This window comes from Pagrus major, chromosome 19 (genome assembly GCF_040436345.1).
Source record: "Pagrus major chromosome 19, Pma_NU_1.0".
NCBI classification, from domain to species: Eukaryota; Metazoa; Chordata; class Actinopteri; order Spariformes; family Sparidae; genus Pagrus; species Pagrus major.
In genome coordinates this window covers 10,959,536-10,979,636 of record NC_133233.1, presented here as the reverse complement: position 1 = coordinate 10,979,636, position 20,101 = coordinate 10,959,536, and the positions used below count along the sequence as shown (strand labels likewise).

The window sequence follows — 20,101 nt, the reverse complement described above, 5'->3', positions numbered from 1 at the left end:
AATAACAAAAATGTAACTTGAGTTGTGAAAAATTTGTCACCAAATATGACGGGCATTGCTTCAAAGGAAGAAGGTGCTCAAAGACCTGGAAGCAGCTGGAAAAGTGTTTTTTGCTCACACTGCCCACTTTATTCAACCTGGATACCTGGACTACAATAGAGAATATTATGAATATTAGCACGGTATTTGACAATATAAAAAATATACGTAAATGACATTTATTAATAACAAGCAGTAGAGGGCAGCAATACCCCGTTGTAGTCCAGTCTGCCTGATCCAAAGAACACGAACAAACACCGGCACCAACTGTTGTTGTCACTACAGCGGTGCTTGCGTACTTTAATACGTCCCTGTAAATAGTATGCATTTCATATACTATTGGTTTCATACCAAGGTTTTGGACATGTTGAAAAACCTCACATACTGTTTTAGTGTACTAAAGTAAACAGCTTGTTGGTGAGGAATTTGGGCTAACACTATTAAAAAACCTGATTTAACGTCAACCAGGATGGTGAAAAAAGCCCAGTTATCTACAACAACAATTTCTCCAACTATTTAATTAACTACATAAAGGTGTTGAAGATGTTGGTGCCTCATTGTTTATGTTGGAGGATTCAACTCTCCTTGTATGAGCGCAGCGCTGGCTGCAGGTGTGCAAAGTCAGCTGCAGGAATTTGGCTTTAAGGTTATTAAACACTGTACACTCATGGGCTTTAAGATATACGTATGTAACATATTTTATATTTCATCAGGTGTTTCTTGAGCTTATCTGTGCTGCCCAGGTCAGCCTTGTCTTTTGCATTACAAATATTGGGAGTTTTTCCTTGACTCACTGTGACTTGGTGCAGGGGTAATATCTCTGATTATAGTCAGTCTGTACTCCAAAGATGCTGACCCCTTTGTCCAATAAGATAAGACACCATGGGATTAAATCATCTCAGTTCTGCACACTTGAAACAAGCTAAAAAGGCAGCCTAACAAGGGTAAGCACTGGTAAGCAAAAGCCTGTGAGCACCGTCAGCCATATGCCAGCCTCCGCCTACACTTCCCAGCAGGCACTGCCCTCTCGTTGTAGACCTGTTTGCTGACTGCTGCCAACATTTTACTGGCAGGAATCTTTTGCAAGACATGCATCCAGTCGGCACAACAGTCTAACACCTTTACTTCAGGAGCCAGTCTCCCTTTATTTCACTGTGCACTGATCTACAATAACACAGTAGATTAATCAGCATCTCTCATATAATCTTTATGGTGCTATAACAATATAAAGTGCTTAAGATTAAAGTACTTACATAATCAAAACAATTAAAACAGCCTAGTTCATGCTAATATTCCTAATCACCATGTGAAACTGTCCTCCATGAACAATGCTTTAACAACCATACAGCTTCCAGCCCTTGCAGGATTTAGCTTCTTTTTTCTTCGCTCTCAAGTGCTTTGCCATTGATAATCTATTTCAAATAGGTCCTCACATTGCGCATGTACAGCATATAAAGTCAATATGGTGCTCTGCAAGAATTGTCACATTAGAAATAGAGCAGCCCTACAACTCACAACAAAGACGATTCAGAGGTGAAATCCAGTAGGCTGGCGCAGCGAGTGGCTTACCCTGTGTTCTTATCTCTTGGCAGAGCAAAGCTGAGTCGCGCGGTGCCACATGGCACCCGGATACACAGCGAGACACAGTCACACACACCAACACACATATAGACACACGTTGGCTCTTATGATCTGTTCCCCAAAAGCACTTCCGCAGGTTCAAAAGAGTCAGTAGCAATGAATCATGGGCTCGAGCCAGGTTTTGCTCCGTGATATCATTAACAACAGGGTAAAAGCTGGAAATATGGTTGTTTTATCTTGGTTTTGTCATCTGATCTAAATCTGGTCGTGTTTCCTCTTTGTAAACTCATAGGTAATCTTCATCATGGTGAACAAAGACACTTTTTTTAATTATTCAAAAATTCTACTGATGGTGGCAGCCAGGACAGAAAAGATGATGAGGACATGTGACTGATTTAACTTACAAGAGTAGCTGGTAAAAAATAAGGATGGATTTTAAATGAATGTGTAAAACTCTTTTCTCCTTTAATGTCAATACTGTAATGTAGATGTCTGGAGCAAGGCATTTAATTCAAAGAAGTTAAGTGGCAGGTAGAAGACATAGTTGGAATTGGCAGCTTCTATACACTACGTGGGTACTACATATCCAACTAGAAAGATTAAAAAAAAAATCACTATATTGTCAGGCAGATTGATACTGCCGATGTCTCTGCTTCATAGGATTAAAAGTGAAACGTTTAGTCCACCATTGTCCAGATGAGAGAAGTTGACAGAAATGTTCAAATAGGACTATTTATCTGTTATTACCATGCACTCAAAGTAAGAATTTTGAGGGTATGTATGCAACCTGAGAGGAACACCTACAGGCACTACCCAGGGCCTAAATATAGACGTAACAATAGTCTTGCTCAGAATGACAACGCTGACATGCTAACTTTAAGCTGGTACAACATTCGCCATTTTTACCATCTTATTTTATCAAGTTAGCATGCTAACTCCATAATCACAATTAATCTTGAGAAAGACATGAGTGTTTGTAAACTTAAGGGTAATCCATCCAATAGTAGTTCATGTCAACCTGCTATAGGAAAAGTTGGGGATCATCAAAGTCATAAAATTTATCATCATCTGGAAACCATGAAAGTCTACAAAATGTCACGTCAATCATCCAACAGAACAACACTGCTAGCTTGATTAAAAATGAAGATATTCTTTATTTTTTACTTAATTGATAGATATAACTGAAAACTGAAATGTTTAGACTCCATAATACTCAAATAATTGGTTTTGTCCTAAAATTGGCTATAAAAGTTTAAAATGATCCCTGGTATAAGAGCTTAAGATGTGAGGTGTAATGATGTGTAGTATTTGGTGGGATGCTCTTTTGACCTTCCATTAACGGGAAAAAAAACGAGCCAAAGTCTCTAAAAGTAACGGTTTCACCCTCCACAGTGGCTATAAATCTTGCCATCCGTCAGAAGGCTGCTGAGAGATAGTGGCAGGGCTGAATGGGTTCCAACCTCAATTGCACACCAGAGGGAGTATTTAGAAGAAGAGGTGGGCGGGGGGGTGGGAGGGGGGAGTACATTAGGGGAGCTAATTAGGATTATTAGCAGGACATATTTTATTCAGCGAGGACTTAAACAAATTGCTTAGTCGTTGTAGAGTAAAATTGAAAATGAGGGCAGCAGAATTACAGACAGCCACAGTGCACTCGCCAGTGTGTGTTGGGAGAAGCAGTGTTGCTACATGGCGGAGTTCAGTGACACCAGCAATGTCATGTGTGATTCAAAATGACTGTTTTGTGAAGTCTAATCAGCAGTTCAAACACGATGGCTCCGTTCCATTAAGTATCCCTGTGAGGCATGCCAGTGAGGGAGCTTTACAATACCACATTCCTGGAACTGGCTCATTTGAATGGAATGCAGCCATCATTAATATTAATTAATTCCACCTGTGCTTTTCCTGCTTTGGTAAGTCAAACTGTAGCTGCATTGTTGGCTCAAGAAAGATTTTGTCATGTGCCTTGTATTAATGCGTATGTATTGCTGACAAGAGAATTGTCTGCCATTTTGCTCATCACAGAGAGCCAAACGCAAGCTTAGCTTAGCATAATGACTGAATACTTCATACCAGGCGGCTGGTGGAGAGGAAGTAACTGCACATGGCCAAAAAATAGTATAAAAGTGTTGCTCTTATACTTTGGTTTTTGTTTGGATCAAACAAACAAGACAGATTCTGGTAATCAGTGAGCTTTTGACGTGCTGGTAGGCTGATTTTGTAACCTTTGTTACAGAGCCAGGCTAGCTATTTCACCCTGTTTCCAATCATAATGCCAAGCTTTGCTAAAAAGCTGCTGGCAGTAGCCTCATATCTACTGTACTAACGTGAGAGTGGTGTCAAACTTTTCATCTAATTCTTGTCCAGAAGGTGACCTGTTCCTTTAATAAAATAATACTGTACATACATGGCATGCTGGTGTCCTTTAGCTCATAGGTGAGATAGGGACATCACATTCTAAAGGGCAGGTCAAAAATAAATCTATCATCCATATGAAAACCAGCAGGTCATTTCCATGTAATTGACAACTGATATATAATTTCTGCTTCTCAGTGTTTCTCTCATATTCTCTAAAGCAGTAAGGGTGATGGCAAGACAGCAAGCCAGCTAATAATATAAGTAGAAGAAAGCCCTTGATGAGATCCGAGGGAATTGAGTCGAGGACGGGGTACCAGACTCATATCAAACGCCAACGCTCCCTGCCACAGTGTCTGCAGCTTGGCGTATCGCCCTCATGTTTACGGTGGGGGAATATAGTCTGAAGCCATGCTGAATATCGTTGAAAGAGAGCCTTCTACGTGACAACAATGTGTGTCCCAGAGTAACAGCTAATGCCTGGCACCTCTAACTAAATCATTTCATTTAGAGCCTCTGATGTGCAGACAGAAGGGATGTAAAATGCATTTCCACGCCAAGCCTCTCAATCGCTAGCTGTCCTTGCAAGCATAATGAACAGATTACCGTTGTGCACCCTTGTCACATGATGCTTCTCTGACAAGTGCCTGGCACCTTGTGGGAGATGTTTTCAACGCATGTCCTCTCGTTCCCAACGGTAGGGAAAAAAAGGACTGAAACTAGTTTAGCAGCCAGAGGAAATAAAACAACTTGCTAATTAGGGGAGCAATGGACTGAGGCAGACAGTACTGCTTGAGTGGATGGCTTGGGAGATGGAGAGGTTGAAATGCCAAGTGTCTATATCCCAGCACCCTTAGGCCAAAGTCCTGCAGACACTGCAAGTCTACACCAATTTACCAATTACTCTCTATGTCCTGACTCGGGTTAATAAAATGCTAACCATCTCAATATCCATGACGGCTTTTTGCTAACTACCTCCCCTCTAGTTAAATTCAGCCTCTCTTGTCCTTTTCTCTCCCATAGAAGAGAGACTGTAACTCCTGCCTTGCCTTAATCAAGAGGATTGCTTATTAAGGAAAGGCTCTCGGGTGCTTCCTAAATTGGGGAGAGGACAGTCTCGCCAGTGCAATAACTGCAGATTTATGTCAGAATTAGGTGTAAATAGCTGCACTGGTTATTTCCCCTTCTTTAATTAAGCAAGCACATTTTCTAGGCCTTCGTCTTGTCCGCTGACTGCTCCGGTTCCCTCTGCTGAGCAGAGGCTAGCTTACAAAGCAACTCAGCCATGTGTAGGACAGTGCACAGAGGAGCCATTTTAGGGCTATCCAAAAGTTTAAGTGGCCGAAAAGCTCAGTTATTATAGCGCTGTGATTTTAGTAATGTATACCACTGTATGGGTTTGAACGGAGAGTTTCTAGCAGAAATGTCACTTCTTTTTACTTCTTTTGTTGTCTGCTGTCTTTTTGAACTTGTAATCCAGCCTGTTTGCAACTATCAATGAGTAGTCATCCAAAATGATTCATGGCAGCAAATGTCAAATTACTTCCCAGTGTCAGATCAAGCTGAGAGCACAGGAAAATGAAAATGTTCTCCACGAGTGTAATATCACTTTAAAAGACTGCCGACTCTGTACTTTGAAGACAATTCCATCTGTGGCCTCATCTCCCTGAGTTCTATTTTTGATGCTCCAAAAAAAAAGGAAAAAAAAAAAGGTGCACATCCCAACAAACTTTACACTTTCTCTTAGCTGCCGCTGTACTCATACCTGCCAGGGAGAGAAGATGAGCAGCGGAAAAATGCTCTCATACAGTTCATGAGGGGGTACTCAGCGCTCAGATTCAGCATTCAATTTCCATCACTGATAGCGTTGCTATTGATTCAGAGTTTGCCCTATGCTCGGTGTGGGCCAGACACAACAGATCTTAGGGTTTGGGAGCTGTCAGTCAAGGTAATCCAGGAGTCTTTTCCGAAGCCTGTCAGGGTGAAGAGTACAGCCTCACATTTCCCTCAAACAAGGAGGAAGACTGAGCAGGTCTAAGAGCTGTCTGAGAGAGGAGTAATGCTCCTCTGAGGAAAGACAGCCAGACCATACAGGCAAGAAAAACATTCTATCACATGCTTAATATATTTCCCTTTACTTATCGGAGTTAAATAAGCACTCATTAATGCTTTGAGCCAACAACAGCAAGAAGTGTTTAGGTCATACCCCATTTTGCCTTTTAAATCTGTTAATTATTTGATGTTTCCTCAGGTGCTTCTCTCTAACTCTGTTTGCAAGTGTTCTTATTTCCACATCAAGAAATTACACACACATTACAACTGCTAAGCCTGCATATTTTCAAAGTAGTGTTGGGAAATATAGCTCTTTGGAGGAAGCTGGATCTTATGGGTCCATTCCTTTCTGAGAGGCTCTCAAAAGAAGTGCTCATCGTTCTTTTCTCCTTGGATCATAGGGTAAGTTCGGATCAGATTCAGATCCAGACATCCCACCAGTATAATTGCACGTTGCATATGTGGACAAGGTTCAGCAGCACTATATTACTCTTTCTGCCAAAACTAATGTCAATAATCTGCACTGTAAACAAGGCTTTGTTCGTCTTGACTTGAATAATGTCCTGTAGGGGATCACAACACATCAGGTACTGTTCATCTGCACACTGATTACTTCAAAATGAGACCATACCTTTCTATTGATGGATGTCAGTTTTTGAGTCATGTCAACGCCCAAAATGTGACAAAACAAGAAAAGCCTTGCTTTTAGCCTAGCCGCTTACTGTAAATGCCTCTACTATGTTGCAATGCATATTGTAAAATGCCTTACTTGCTCTCACTGCAATGTCATTTTTACGCATGCATGCATCTGCACTGTCAATGCTAAAACAATATTTTGTGCAGCTGATGGATGTAACTCAAGTCGCTTTGCCTCGAATACGATGCATTCACTGTCACGATAAAAAGAGCTGCTTCCCTTTGTTCATACGAAAGTGTTGTCGAAAAGAATCAGATCACTTGTGAACGTAACATCACTATTTGAAAGGCTGTGGTGATTCTGCAGCTGAAGTGGCAACCCTTCATAATGTTTCCCTTCCTTTTGATACAAATCTGACACTACTACACATCAGAAACACAAAAAGCTGAACCTGCATTTTTAACTTCCAATCAGGATGACATGGATATGTCATACAAAACTTATCCCGAGGCATGTGGCCTACATGTGACTCGTACTTGCTGCCGTCTGAATTCGTAGTGTTGCCATGACATATTCACCTGAGATATCGTAGCACTGCTAAAATGGCCGCTCTGCAGTTTGACTCAATGCGGTGGTGTTGAGAAAGCAGTAACTCAACTCAGGCACTCACTGGCACATGTTGTTATTCTGAAAATCCTTGTTTTTCTCTCATAAAAGCTGCTCACATTAACAGCGTATACAGTAGGTTACATCCTAAAATAGATGTGAAAAAGCGTCTGAAAAACTAAGGTGTGAGCTGCAGAATTCATGAAAGCCTGTTGTGTGGATGTAGATAGAAACACAAATAGAAACAGACACACGCACGCCGCATACACCAGTCACAAAAAAAAAAAAAAAAAGGTATTGTGCTGATAAGGGACGGGAGGCCCTGCTGCTTTGAAATGCTGAGTAGAGGAGGGAGAGCGTCTGCCACGGCTGTGGGAGCATCTGACCTCCCACCATGGATAAAAATGAGGGATGGGATCACTGGGATCGCTCTATTCAGAACACTTCCACTTATCCGCTGCAATTAACATTAAAAGCCCCCCAACACAAATAAATGAAAACATGAGTGCCTCTAAATATGAATGTCACCATATGCCAAGCTTTGTGCTCTGTAAGCTTGTCTGTATTGGCCTATGTGTGTGTGTGTGTGTGCTTGCCATTTGTTATCCGTGTCCCTAAGAGGGAAGGGGATATTGTGAAAATCAGTGTTGGAGCAAGTGAGCTCTGCGGGGAAATCCACCCCTGAGGTTCAAAGAGCAATTAAAAGCTAACGGATCTCCCCAGCAGCCCACTGCTGTATCTCCATCTATTCTCTGAGCCTTGTGCACAGAGGTGGAAGGAGTACAGGGGGATGATGGGGGGGTGTGGGGTTCCCACACCATAATTTTCCATGAGTGATGAACTGTGAAATGCAACAAAAGCCCCCATTACCACAAGAGGGATTTAGAGCCCACAAAGCAATAGAAGAGAAAAGGGGTAAAAATGCCTTCGTCAAATAAAATACATGAGAGAAAGAAAAAAAATCTCTATGTCATAGAAGTCAGACTGTAAAGGCCCGTATGCTCGGTTCATATTATGCATGAGTCCTCAAATCCAGTGAGTGCACTGAGCATTTAACAGTGAGACAATGTGATATTTCTGGATGACTTGTAGTCAATAGCAGGAGTCTTTAAGATATTCAGAGGCTAAATCTGAGCTATGAGAGATCATTTCTCCCTTGACTTATATTCAATACTAATTTTCTGGGAATTCATCATGTCAGTACGTAGAAACCAGAGCTGAATGAGAGTGAAATATGTTTTTGTTTCCCAAAATGAAACATTAGCCCTTCTCCTATATTGACTTCATTCTTGTACGTGCAAGAGAATATTTTTCAAGTGGCACTTTCACAGTCTCAGATAGTTTTACATCTAAATATGGAAAAAAACATAGTTTTTTTTTTCCATTCTTCAGCTTCTCCAAAGTTTCTTTTCCATACTTTACGGCAAAGGAGGAAATGTTTTGCTCCAAACTTTGAAAAAAAAAAAGTCAACAGTAAACCCTGTGGGGAGCTGGAGTCAAGGAGGCCCCCTGTTATCTTGTTATGGCAGAGTAAACGGTGAGGCAACACTGAATGCCTTGATGGAGCCCAGATAGACGAGTCACACGTATTCACACAACACAGCATCACAGAGCAACACCTGATGTTGCATACCAACTTTTCACTAACTTCACTGTCACAAACTTTTTCTCCCTGGGAGTAAATATTTCCTCCTTTTCGCACTTTTTTACCCACAATACCCTCTCATTTCCACTCATACTTAAGCTGTATCTATCACGTAAAATGTTGTGGCGATAAGAGGGATAATGGTGGAAATGGTAGACATCACATTAAAAGGTGATAATGCTGCCGTTGATGATAGTGGTGATGAGAATAGCAAAGAAAACAGAGCGAGGCAGGTGAATAGCAATATTCACTAGAGCAATACACATAAAATTGATCGTTTGCTAAACCTCACTCTTCATACTTAGGCCTTCTATTCCTACATATCACTAACTGTGGATACATGTAGCCTACAAGACATTGAATTAAATTGAGAGCATTGCTTTTGAATTGCAGTGTAGAGCTACTTAGTCCTCGCATAGTCAAGCACTTTGAATTGCTTTTTTTGTCGACAGAAAATAGCTTTGCCAGATAGGATATGGTAAGAGTCCAATCTTATTTTTGTAACATAGCCCTGTCTAGTTTACAAGCCTTCATAGCCTACCTGGACAACCAAGGTAGAGGTTAGTTTTAAGCTTTACTCTTCAAATTTCAAACAGTATGTAAGAGAACAGAAAAGGTATGAGTCCTTACCAGTATGTTCAATGAACATAACCCTATCACAGGCAAGCTACTTCCCCTAAGACACTAAAGAGCTAACATAAACTTTATCCTTAATGGAGTGCCGCAGGAACGAGTCCTAACACCTGGAACTAAGTTAGCATTTTTATCACTTCCAGTTTCCTTGTCTCAATGTCAAAGGGGTTTCTGAATGGGTTTTTCAGTTAAATGCCTGAAAAAAAGGTCTGTGGTTAACACAAGCTTAAGAGATTTTCAGGTTTTGTTCTACAACATAAAATATATCAAGTAACGCCCTGGATTTTAATGATTAAGTGTTTACATGTCTTAAAAAAGGTAGTTGCTAACATGTGGCTACATGAGACTAAAGACATTTTTGGGGACATTAAATGTCATTGTGCACAAACATGGAGACTCAATTGTGTTTTCCACAGAGCTTATTTTCTGCAAAAATCCAAAGTCCAATAATCCAACTGAAAAATCCCATAAGCCTTTTGTCGAGGAAACCAGGGCAATGCTAACCTCATTGTACAAAAATACGTCATCCCTGCAGCACTCTATTTGACAAATTAGCCTACCAGTGTTTTTGCTATACTATACTCAATACTGTACTATAATATGTAGTTAGTTAATGATGTGCTTCTTTCCTTCGAAGTAAAAACTTGGTTAGGCTACTAGTGACTAGCTGAATGCTAACAATTGCAGCATGGTTTTAGCCACTGGTTAGTGAACAGTCAACACATACACACTAAGACAGGAGTTTAAAGTAATTTCCTGTGTGCAATGTTCTAACAATAAACCCATTCCTGAAAAGAATTAAACAAGATGGCAGACTGAGTGGTACTTCCAAGTACTGTTGGGGAACAGGTGATTGTCTTGGCTTAAGCTGACGACATAAATGTTATTGTGAAGAACCAACAAGATCTTGATAAAATAAATGATCATCTGATATCTGGTGCTAAATTAAATCATGACAAAAAAGAAGGGAGTTTGACTTGAAAGGAGGGACACACAGCCAGTAATTAATGTTCAAGAAATGTAATTTCTATGAAAGAAACCGGGAGGCAAAGGAAAAGGAAATAAAAGAAGAACTATATAAATGGGAAAATAAAACAAGTAGTTGTATAATAATTAAAAAAAAAACTGTGATTAGGATGAAACTACTGAACACAGGTGTAAGAGGTCTAGAGATCTGTGGGCAAAAATGCCAGACATTTATTTTAACACTGACGTTAATCATAGTGCTGTAATGTATGGTGTTTTTAAAGACTACCCAAGATACAACAAGATATATATTGGACAATATGATGTCCCATTATCCTTCACAGTGTCACAATTATCAAAGAGAGACTTTAAACAAATCATAACTGAGCTAAAAAGACAAAGGATTTTTCTAATTATTATTATTGTTATGTATCATAATTATTTGAAGGTTTTCTAAAGACAACAAACCAGGAATCAAGTCCAAACTAAATCAAATGTGGGAACCATTAATAAAAAATCAAATCAAATAATTCCATCCTGGAATGCAGTCAACATCAAAAAACAACAAAATGTGATAAAAAAAACTATGTGAGGCTGGGTGTTTCCTCTCTCAGTCTTACTCAGACTGTGGGATACACTAGGCTGGGCCACAACATGCCCATAACTGGAAGTGTGGGACTTTCTGCCAACACCTGTTTAATGGACTTCTCTTGAGCTTGGCCTAGGCTGGCTGACAAGACTGTGTTTGGGTTGGCACCTGAAGACCTGGAAGAATGAGTGGTTGGAGGAAATAAGAAAATGATAAAAATTCAGACAGTGCCCGACGCTCATGCAAAGTTTATGGCACGGGATGGGTTGGAGAGAATATGATGAGATTCTCCTGTGACCGCGGTGTGTATAACCTTCACATTGGGCGGATAGATGCGGTCTGACAGTTCTGTGCTGTGTTAGACAATATTCGACCTATTCTCTCTGCACTGGTAGTGTTTCAGTTGAATATATCAGGCTACAAAATAAAAGCTTGTTATGCTCCTGGGTTCAGATTAAAGGGAAGAGGGGCTGATCAGCAGTTGCTGCATCAACTGCAATCTGTGAAAATTCATTGTGAAAGGTTATGAATGACCAATGTTTGATGTGCTATAAACGTCGGACACGGGTGGACCAGAGGAGACTCCACACAGACAATGACGGCCTCAGACACAGCTGCAGGAAGGACAGGTGCTGACGGTGCTGCAGCAACCCCACCACCCGCAATTGGGTTAGGTGTATTGTTTTTTTGCACTGCGTTACTCCCTACTTCTCCCTGTCCTTCTCATCAGTGATCTTTTGTTTTAATAATTGTGACCAGTTCAGACTTTCCATAAGGTTTCCTATAATATTTTGTATAGAGTCCTGTAGTCATTTGTCTGTAGGCCAATTGATCTGTCGTGGCAGGAAGGTTAGGACCGGATTCAGACAGCCTCTCTAGAATGAACAAAATATGGTTCAAATGCAGCTTTCAACCAACAGCAGCACTAAAAAAAATTGCTTTTGATATGAGTGGAAACAGGCCGCTGTCAGTGGAGCCTGTATTTCTTAACCGTGCTGTTTTCATACTGTTTCACTGACCATGCATCATATCTTGCTGTCAAGATGTGATCCACGATGTTGCGAGGGCATTTTGTAAGTCTTTTGCACAATAAAGTGTAAATAGGTGTATAAGTGTATAAGTGTGTTATGCTGTGGTTTTATCGGGTAAATTGCAATTGTATTGCAAGCATAAACAAAGGAAAACAAAATCATATAATTGTAAAACTATTGTGAATCTTGATGCAACAGCCTCTCAAAATTATCTTAACTCCATTCAACAAAATATATCAAATTAAGTACAAGAGATAAATGTAGATATTGACAATGTTTCCATTATTGATTGTAATGATTGCCCATCTAATGACACCAATGTGCATGATTCACAGTATCATTGCTGGTTGCATTATCCATTTAGGAGAGTGTATGCTACCTTAACTCCAAATTGAAAGTGTTAAGGGTTGATTAGACTAATTAAATCACATGAAAAGACACAGAATTCCCTTGAGCACAGATTAAACTCATGTGTGAACATTTCAGTCAAGTCTCAAACACTGCCTGTTGGTGAATTATGCAGAAATAATAACTCCAGCCTTGCTCGGCACTCCAGATAGCTATCGGTAATCAAACACAGAACAATACGATGAAAATTTGTGAATTACACACGTGTTTCCTTTAGCTTGTTTCTGTCCGTACCCTGTGCCTCTGTCATGAATTTCAATAGAACTTTGATTTGGTTTGATCTGGCAAAGATGAAAGAAGACACATAAAAAGGATCAAGTTGACTTAATCCTCTGATGTTAAACAGTTCTATTGAATGAGTAATTAGTTTTTCAATGCTGGTTAATTGCTTCTACATTCCTGGAATCTGACCTTTTTAAAAGTCAATCAGCAGGTCTGAAAAGCTGCCTTTGTGTTTGTTTTTGCAATCTTGCCCCCTCACAAAAAAAGCCAATATAAACAAGCTTGTATGACAGAATGTCACAGACAACACTGAAGCCACCTTGCCTTTTCTCTCACTCTCGCCTTCCTCTAACCCCCTACACTGACTGTTACAATATGAAATGAGACATATTGCTGCTGACAGCGCACTCGTTTCTCAAGAAAATGTCAGCATTGAGCCTGTTGAGAGGCAGCGCAGTGTGTGAATGAGGGGCGGGTGAGGTACAGGGGAGTTAAAGCGCTTTGTCTGTCTGAGACCTCTAATCAGGATCAGCTAAGGAAAAGGTCAGATTTGTGGTATATCACAATGATAATCCATGGGAACCCACGGCATCCCCTCACTTGCATTAATTGTATGACACACCTGGAAAAGCCCCTGTATGGTGCTTGAACTGGTTATTAAGCTGGTCATTGAGACAGTGAAAAGACATCTATATTACCATCATGTGTGCTGCTTGTGTGCTGGGAATCTTTTATAGGGATGATGAGCAATGTGGCATCTGGTAACAGAATCGCATGCAGAAAGGGGATGTTTTATAAGTAAAAAACTTACTTTTGGGAAAAAAAAGGCAAAAATGAAACCCTGGCAAAATCCCACAAAAACACTTAAAAGCTGAGGTAAAATCAACAGACAAAAACTAGAGTTAGGCTGCAGCCTTCTCTCTAGTGCTGATTTAAACTGGAATGTGCCATCTGCTCAAGTGAGCTCAGGGGTGACTTTAACTGTATTCAAAAACTGCACAATAAGATAAAGCGAACAACAACTTAACCTTTAATATTTCTGACGTCTCAAGTTAGTGCCAAGGACGCACGACAGTGAATTCATAGAGTGACATTTAAGAGTTTTATCATTCATTTACTTTTCACTTGACAGTGTGCAGTTGGCTGCTGAAGGATATTAACCACGCACACCTGATTTCACTACCACTAAACAAGCAAAGTTTTAGCAACGCTACATGCAGAACAAAAAGACACTTCACATCTGATCTTTGCCACAGTATTTTCAATCTTGTTTAACAGTTCACAACCTCGTTTCACAAAAAAGAGCAAGCTTGCATTCTTTTTAATATTAACTGCTTAATTAAGAAGTCAATTATGTAACATACCATTATGTAAGATTACGTTTCGCCCATTAAGAAAGCCTGGTAATATTTGGCCTAAAACAGCTGTTTCACAAGTCTGTTAAATTGTTGAGTTCTGTTAACTCAGCTTAGATGTATTTTTCTGCAATACTTTGCAGTATCTTATTATGTATACTGCACAGTACTGTATAGCATTTCCTGCATAAGCAAAAGCTTGCAAATATCATTCAGGGATTAAAACATAGAGCCACAGTATAACTTTAATGGCAAAAGAAAAAGTGTCACATTCATCCATTCACGCACAAATTCATACACCGACAGCAGAGGCTGCCATACAAGGTGCCGACCTGCTCATCAGGAGTAATTTGGGTTTCAGTGCTTTGCCCACGGATACTTTGACATGTAGCCAGGGGAGCCAGGGAATCAAACCAGCAGCCTTACTGAGCCACAGCCACTTCATATCATTATATTCATATCATCATATTATTTTCAACACAACAGAATAATAATGACTATTTGCAAGTCACCTTTTCTTATCATGACACAGCTTTAATGACCTTTCAACAGGGCTGAAATGTAAAAAAGCTGCATGCTGCACCACCTTTTCATTAATCTGCTTTGTTTCCTCATTTAGATTTGATTGGCTATGAAATGCACCGGCCTGCCGGGACTCGGGTTTCAGCATTCATCAGCGTTTCCTGGTTGTAAACTGATGGCACAAATAGAGACATAGAGTACTTGCACGGGAATGCATAAGGACATTCACACACACACATGCGCGCGCACAAGCATGGTTTTCAAATGAGGTATAAATTATGGAGTTACACCTAGAAAGGGTGTTCTATGTTTAATGCCATGTGCATCAAAGAAGAAGCAACACATGCAAACTTATGTTGGTTGATAAGTTTGAGTGTTACAGTAACTGAGTGGATGTTACTTCAGTTTAAACGTCTGCAGTAAAGTAGATGAGACACTGATAATTCCCTTGAGAGTCTTTCTGTTTGTGGTGCGGGAGCAACACACAAGGAAAGAACTACTACTACCCAGTTAAATCTCTCTTTACTAGTCAGAACAAACTTGTAACAATGTAAATAATTATATACATTTACAATTTTGAATTTAACTTCACAAAGATACAGCTGTTGTTTAGTCTTAGTTGATTAACGAGAATCAGCTTCTTCTGCATGATACATCATTTTTGTCTTAAGTCAAAGCTGCTCTCCTGCATCCTGCACTAACTCAATCATCAACTGGTTGTGGCTCTGCGACCTGTCCAGGCTTTTAAAGGCCAGTCTGAGTCTAACTGGAGGGGACAGTGAAACTCATATGATGGCAGATTTGTGTGCCAGAGTTCAGTGAATGCCAGCTTATTGCTATCGAAAAGGTCACCGGGCTAGAAGGAGAATAAAAAGCCTTTACTGGGGAGAGTGGTGGGTGTATGAATGTATGTATGTATGTGTGTGTGTATGTGTGTGTATGTGTGTAGAGGGGTGGATGAAGGCCGAAACCTGAGATAACCATGCTCATATAGGCACCACACCCTCGAGCTGCTGCATCTCTCTCTGTCTCTCTCTCCTCTCTTCAGGCTTTGGTGTCTGTTACCTTCAGCACTCCAGGAAGCAGACGCAAGGCTTTAAAATACACCCGCCTCTACGAGCGCAAAATCAATTACCAGAGAGATGAAATTCTCCGATAACGCGGCCTAATGATAATTGCCCCGAATCTGCAATGATCTGACTTACGATACAAACCACTATTGGCATTGCAGCAGCGTATTGGCAGCCAGAGTAGCTGGAATATCAATGATAATTGTTCTGATGTTGATTTGGAGCCACGTTACTGCCTGGGGTAAACATAAACCAATTGCAGAGAATTGGACTCTATGGCAAGCGGCAGGGGTCATATTTCACTGATGTTTGTGTGATCTGTGATGAGTACAGTACAGCAGAGAGAAGAAATGGTTATGTGGGAGCTAACCACTGCCTGTTTAATTGAAGCGCTCCTATCACATTGACTGCCGGAGACATGAGGGCGACAGCGCGCCGCTAACTCCCCGCTAATTCAATAAGCGATCATCAGACTGTTAAAAGGCTGGCAGTAATAATAATAAACCCAGTTTCAACTGCTCGGCCAGAAATAGCACGGCTCCACTGAAGCATCAGACACAAATGACCGCTGTTGATCCAGGATTCATCCGCAGTCGCTGCAAAGTAAATAGGAGACACGCTTCAGGTTCAAATGCGGATCAATCAGAGGTCACTGGGCCACCCAGAGGGAGATCGGAGGGTGACCCCATTTTGTTGATGACCTCCTACATATCCTACCCACTCAACTCTCCTTTGCCTTCAACCAACCTTGGGCGATCACGGGAGTCAGCATTTTTTAAAAGTGCCTGAGAGATGTCGGGCTGAATAATGTGTCCTATGAATAAAACACATTAGCTACAAAACATGTTGAATTATTCACATTTCAGAGCCTCCATCCCGCCCCACGCAGTAGATATTAGTTCCTCAGTCACCGTATGCTTTGCACATAGTCCTCTGAGTCTCTGTCTCCCCCGTGTTCGTTTCCTTTCGCTTCTCTCTTGATCATTCGCCCGCTGTCTTTGTCATCTGTATTTTGTTAATCCCTCTCTGTTCCTCTGTGTCTCCTCTCAGCTGACTTTCTGCTGATGGCGACCGTCTATTTATACTCTTCAAGTTACTACTTTTCCTAGAACATCTCGCTATTTATCAAAAGAGCTCTTGAGGCTGTTGAGGAGTGCATTTGTTCTGAGAGAATCTTTGATGACTTGGTAACACACGACGGCCCAAAATGGATTCATCATTTAGCGTTAATCTGAGGCGACCAGCTGTGAGTTTCAAAGTGAAAAGGACCCGGAATAAGGAGGAAAGGCGGGTTGCTAATTAAATACTTGACCTAATATGCATCTCATTTTATTTTCAGTTCCACCAGGAATTTGTGATTTTCATGATTGCAATGTAATTTGCAGAATCAACAGCACCACATGAACTTCAAAGGGTAAACCAATCAACCAATCACTGCTTTTTATTGTGCTGTTCAATTATAAAAATCTCTCTAATCCTACAAAATACCAATTTAAAGTTATCGTGATGGTAGAACCCTTTATGAACAAGTCGGTCGTGGCCAATTTGTTCAGTGATTCAACAACCCTTATTTTCTGTTTTTGTGAAATTAAACAGAAAGGGAGCTAAGTGGTTCATTATTCTAAAAAGCTTCCCTCTGTTTTTGGTCAAAAAACAACTTTAAGTTAAACACAATAAGAAAATGAGCTAATTGGTGCAATCCTTGTAATATATAAAACACTATTTGGATTCCTTCCTCTTTGATTCACAGCAAACACTAATGATTTAACTAGTTGCCAGTTCAGGAAATCCTCGCTTGGAAACAATGTCTGTTTTGCAAGAAGTATAATTATATATATTCATCAGCCTGCTAACATGCTCACAGTGACAATACTAATAATAACGTGAAAGTATAATATTCATACCATGCTCACCGTCTTAGTTTAGTGTTTGAACGCAAACATTTACTAATTAGCACAAATTACACCCGAGGCTGATGGGAATGTATTGGACAAATTAAATTTTGACTTGATAACAATGCTGGAGGACCAAAGTTATTACAATTAATCCTGAGGGGGACATGAATGTTTGTACCAACTTTCTTGGTAATCCATCCAACAGTTGTGGAGATACTTAAGTCTGGACCAACGTGGTGAGATCAACCGACAGACCGACATTTCCACTGCAAGGTACAGCTCGACTCGACTCTACTCTCCTAGACCTGTTTGATTTTATCACTAGATTAGTCTGCACGGAGCAACCACAGTCATCTCATTGTCTGCACTCTTTATTAATTTTCTTAATGACTATTGGATCCATTAGCTTCCACAAAACGGTTGCCCTTCTACCTTGGGTCCTAATTAACATAACAACCAAAAAAACTCAGATAATAGACCAAAATCGCTCTGATTAGGATTTCCCAAATGTTCCTGTTTTTCTTTCAACAGTCTCTTGTCTTGCTGCATTCACTCTTTTTTAAAACAAAATTTGTCTCCTTGCTTTGAAAAAACTCATATCCTCCTATGTTACTGTGTTTTTGTGTTTGTGTTGTGTTGAAGATGATGTCACGGCAGTTTCATGGAGTGTTGCTATGACAATCAGCTAAGAATCCAGCCTACATTCAAGGGGTACCATCTAAAGTGAAAAAAAGGACTTGAGAAAAGTACCTGGTACCATAACCGAGTCAAGTTGAGATCAGTCAAGTAAAGTCAAGTCAAGTCGAGTCGAATTGAGTCGAGCCATACCATGTAGTGGAGGTAAGACTATAGAGCCAAGTCTCTAGCATGGTGGAAATAGATAGAGACAGATCTGTCAGCCAACTAATTTCTTACAGCAAAAAAAATATACTGAAATGGAAAGCAACAGTCTCCAAGGCAGAGGTGTCACTTGATTGCCCAAATAAACATTAAAGGATGGAACAGGGCCTAATGCACCAATAATGAAGGCTGACACCACTCTGCTCGAGTTAAAGAAGCAAAGCAAAGAACACTTACAATACTGCATGGGCAAAGGTGTCACTAGACGTGAGAAAAAAAAACAAAAACCTTAAAATAGTGCTCCACTTAAGTTATCATACATGCTGTTGTATTTTTAGCCCACCTGTGTACTATTTCACCATGAGATGGTTGAATTTTTAGGCCACTCACTTATTCAACTCTGCAAAACACACACTGACACAGCAGTAAAGCTGTTGAGGGAACTGTATTTTTTTTGTGACTCTGACGTGTGGGAGGTTGAGGTGAGTATATGTGTTTTCAAGAGTTAAGTCACATTACACAGTGTTTCCTGCTAGTAAGCAGCATGAACAGCACATCAGACATTGTTTGCAAAGCACACGAAGAAGCGGATCTCTGAACAGCAGAACATGACGTCAATGGGCACAAACTTCAATTTCTTCAGCCACAGAAAAACGTATCTGAGTCACACAAGCTTTGAAAGAGTCTGTCACGGCTGTGGGGTCAGAACAAGCCGAGAAGATAAACGATACACAGACACAGATAAGAAAGCTGCCTTGGGATTTTTTTTACTTGGTGTACAAAATTTAAAAAAGGAAGATTTGGGGTTTTTCTTCACTTTTTCCACATGTACTCACCAGGGCACAATACGTCTCCGGAGGGTCTCCACAGGTGATGTTGGGGGGATCCAGAGAAACCTTCAGGTACTGGGTCATGTCTGCTGCCTCTGGCTGGCAGGCCATGTAGTCCCAGGTTAAGCCTTCGTCTGAGTAAACCTGGGACTTACACACATCGTAGTGGCCCCATGCTGCAGGGTAGTGCTGCATGGCTGCCTGGCAAACACCGGTCCACAGCGCCTGCAGCGTCAACGCCAAATGGAAACGCATGACTGCTCCCCTCTCAGCTCCTTCTCAAGGAGGTGTGCAAACAAGGAATCCCTCTTCTACTTCCACTTACTACTACTCACTCAACTGGAGTGAGGAGGCATGCCAAAGTCCCCTCAGGTGGAGCGAGAGTCAGTTTAGAAGTTGCTTTTCTTTACTATTTCTGTCTCTTTTTAAGATGTTTTTTGGAGTGGGGGATAACTACAGTACTGCGGTTACCAGCCCATTGAGAAGATAAGAGGAGAGGATTGAGGGAGGGAGGAGGATGGTGGAGGAGGAGGAGAAGGAAGAGGGGGGAGGCGAGAAGGAGATAGCCCTCTGACACGCTGATAGGAAGATGAGTGACAGGTCTCCTCAGCTTGCCTGGCTGTCAATCATGGTCCTCGTCCTGCGTGGCGATCTGGTGCTGCGGAGAAACGAGAAACAGAAGAAGGGGGGTTGAATATACCTCCCGTGTGGGAATACAATTTGACAGTGAGAGAACATTAGCTGGCGCCATTGCAAGGGTGAAAGGTGTATGTGTGAATGGAAAGTTGGATGGGTGCTAGATAGAAGTGCCATGTTGGTGTTTGT

At 40.9% G+C, this 20,101-nt stretch overlaps 1 protein-coding gene across 3 annotated transcripts in view; it reads right to left on the bottom strand.

Moving 5' to 3' along the window:
• The window catches only part of ntng1a (netrin g1a), a 102,125-nt gene extending 82,259 nt beyond the window's left edge, over window positions 1-19,866 (bottom strand). For all 3 annotated transcript variants that reach the window (XM_073488530.1, XM_073488531.1, XM_073488532.1), the window contains exon 1: window positions 19,283-19,866. In XM_073488530.1, the coding sequence (XP_073344631.1) occupies window positions 19,283-19,531 (249 nt within the window). In that variant the 5' untranslated portion in view covers window positions 19,532-19,866. The remainder of the gene's footprint in view (window positions 1-19,282) is intronic.
• Window positions 19,867-20,101: the final 235 nt, after the last annotated feature.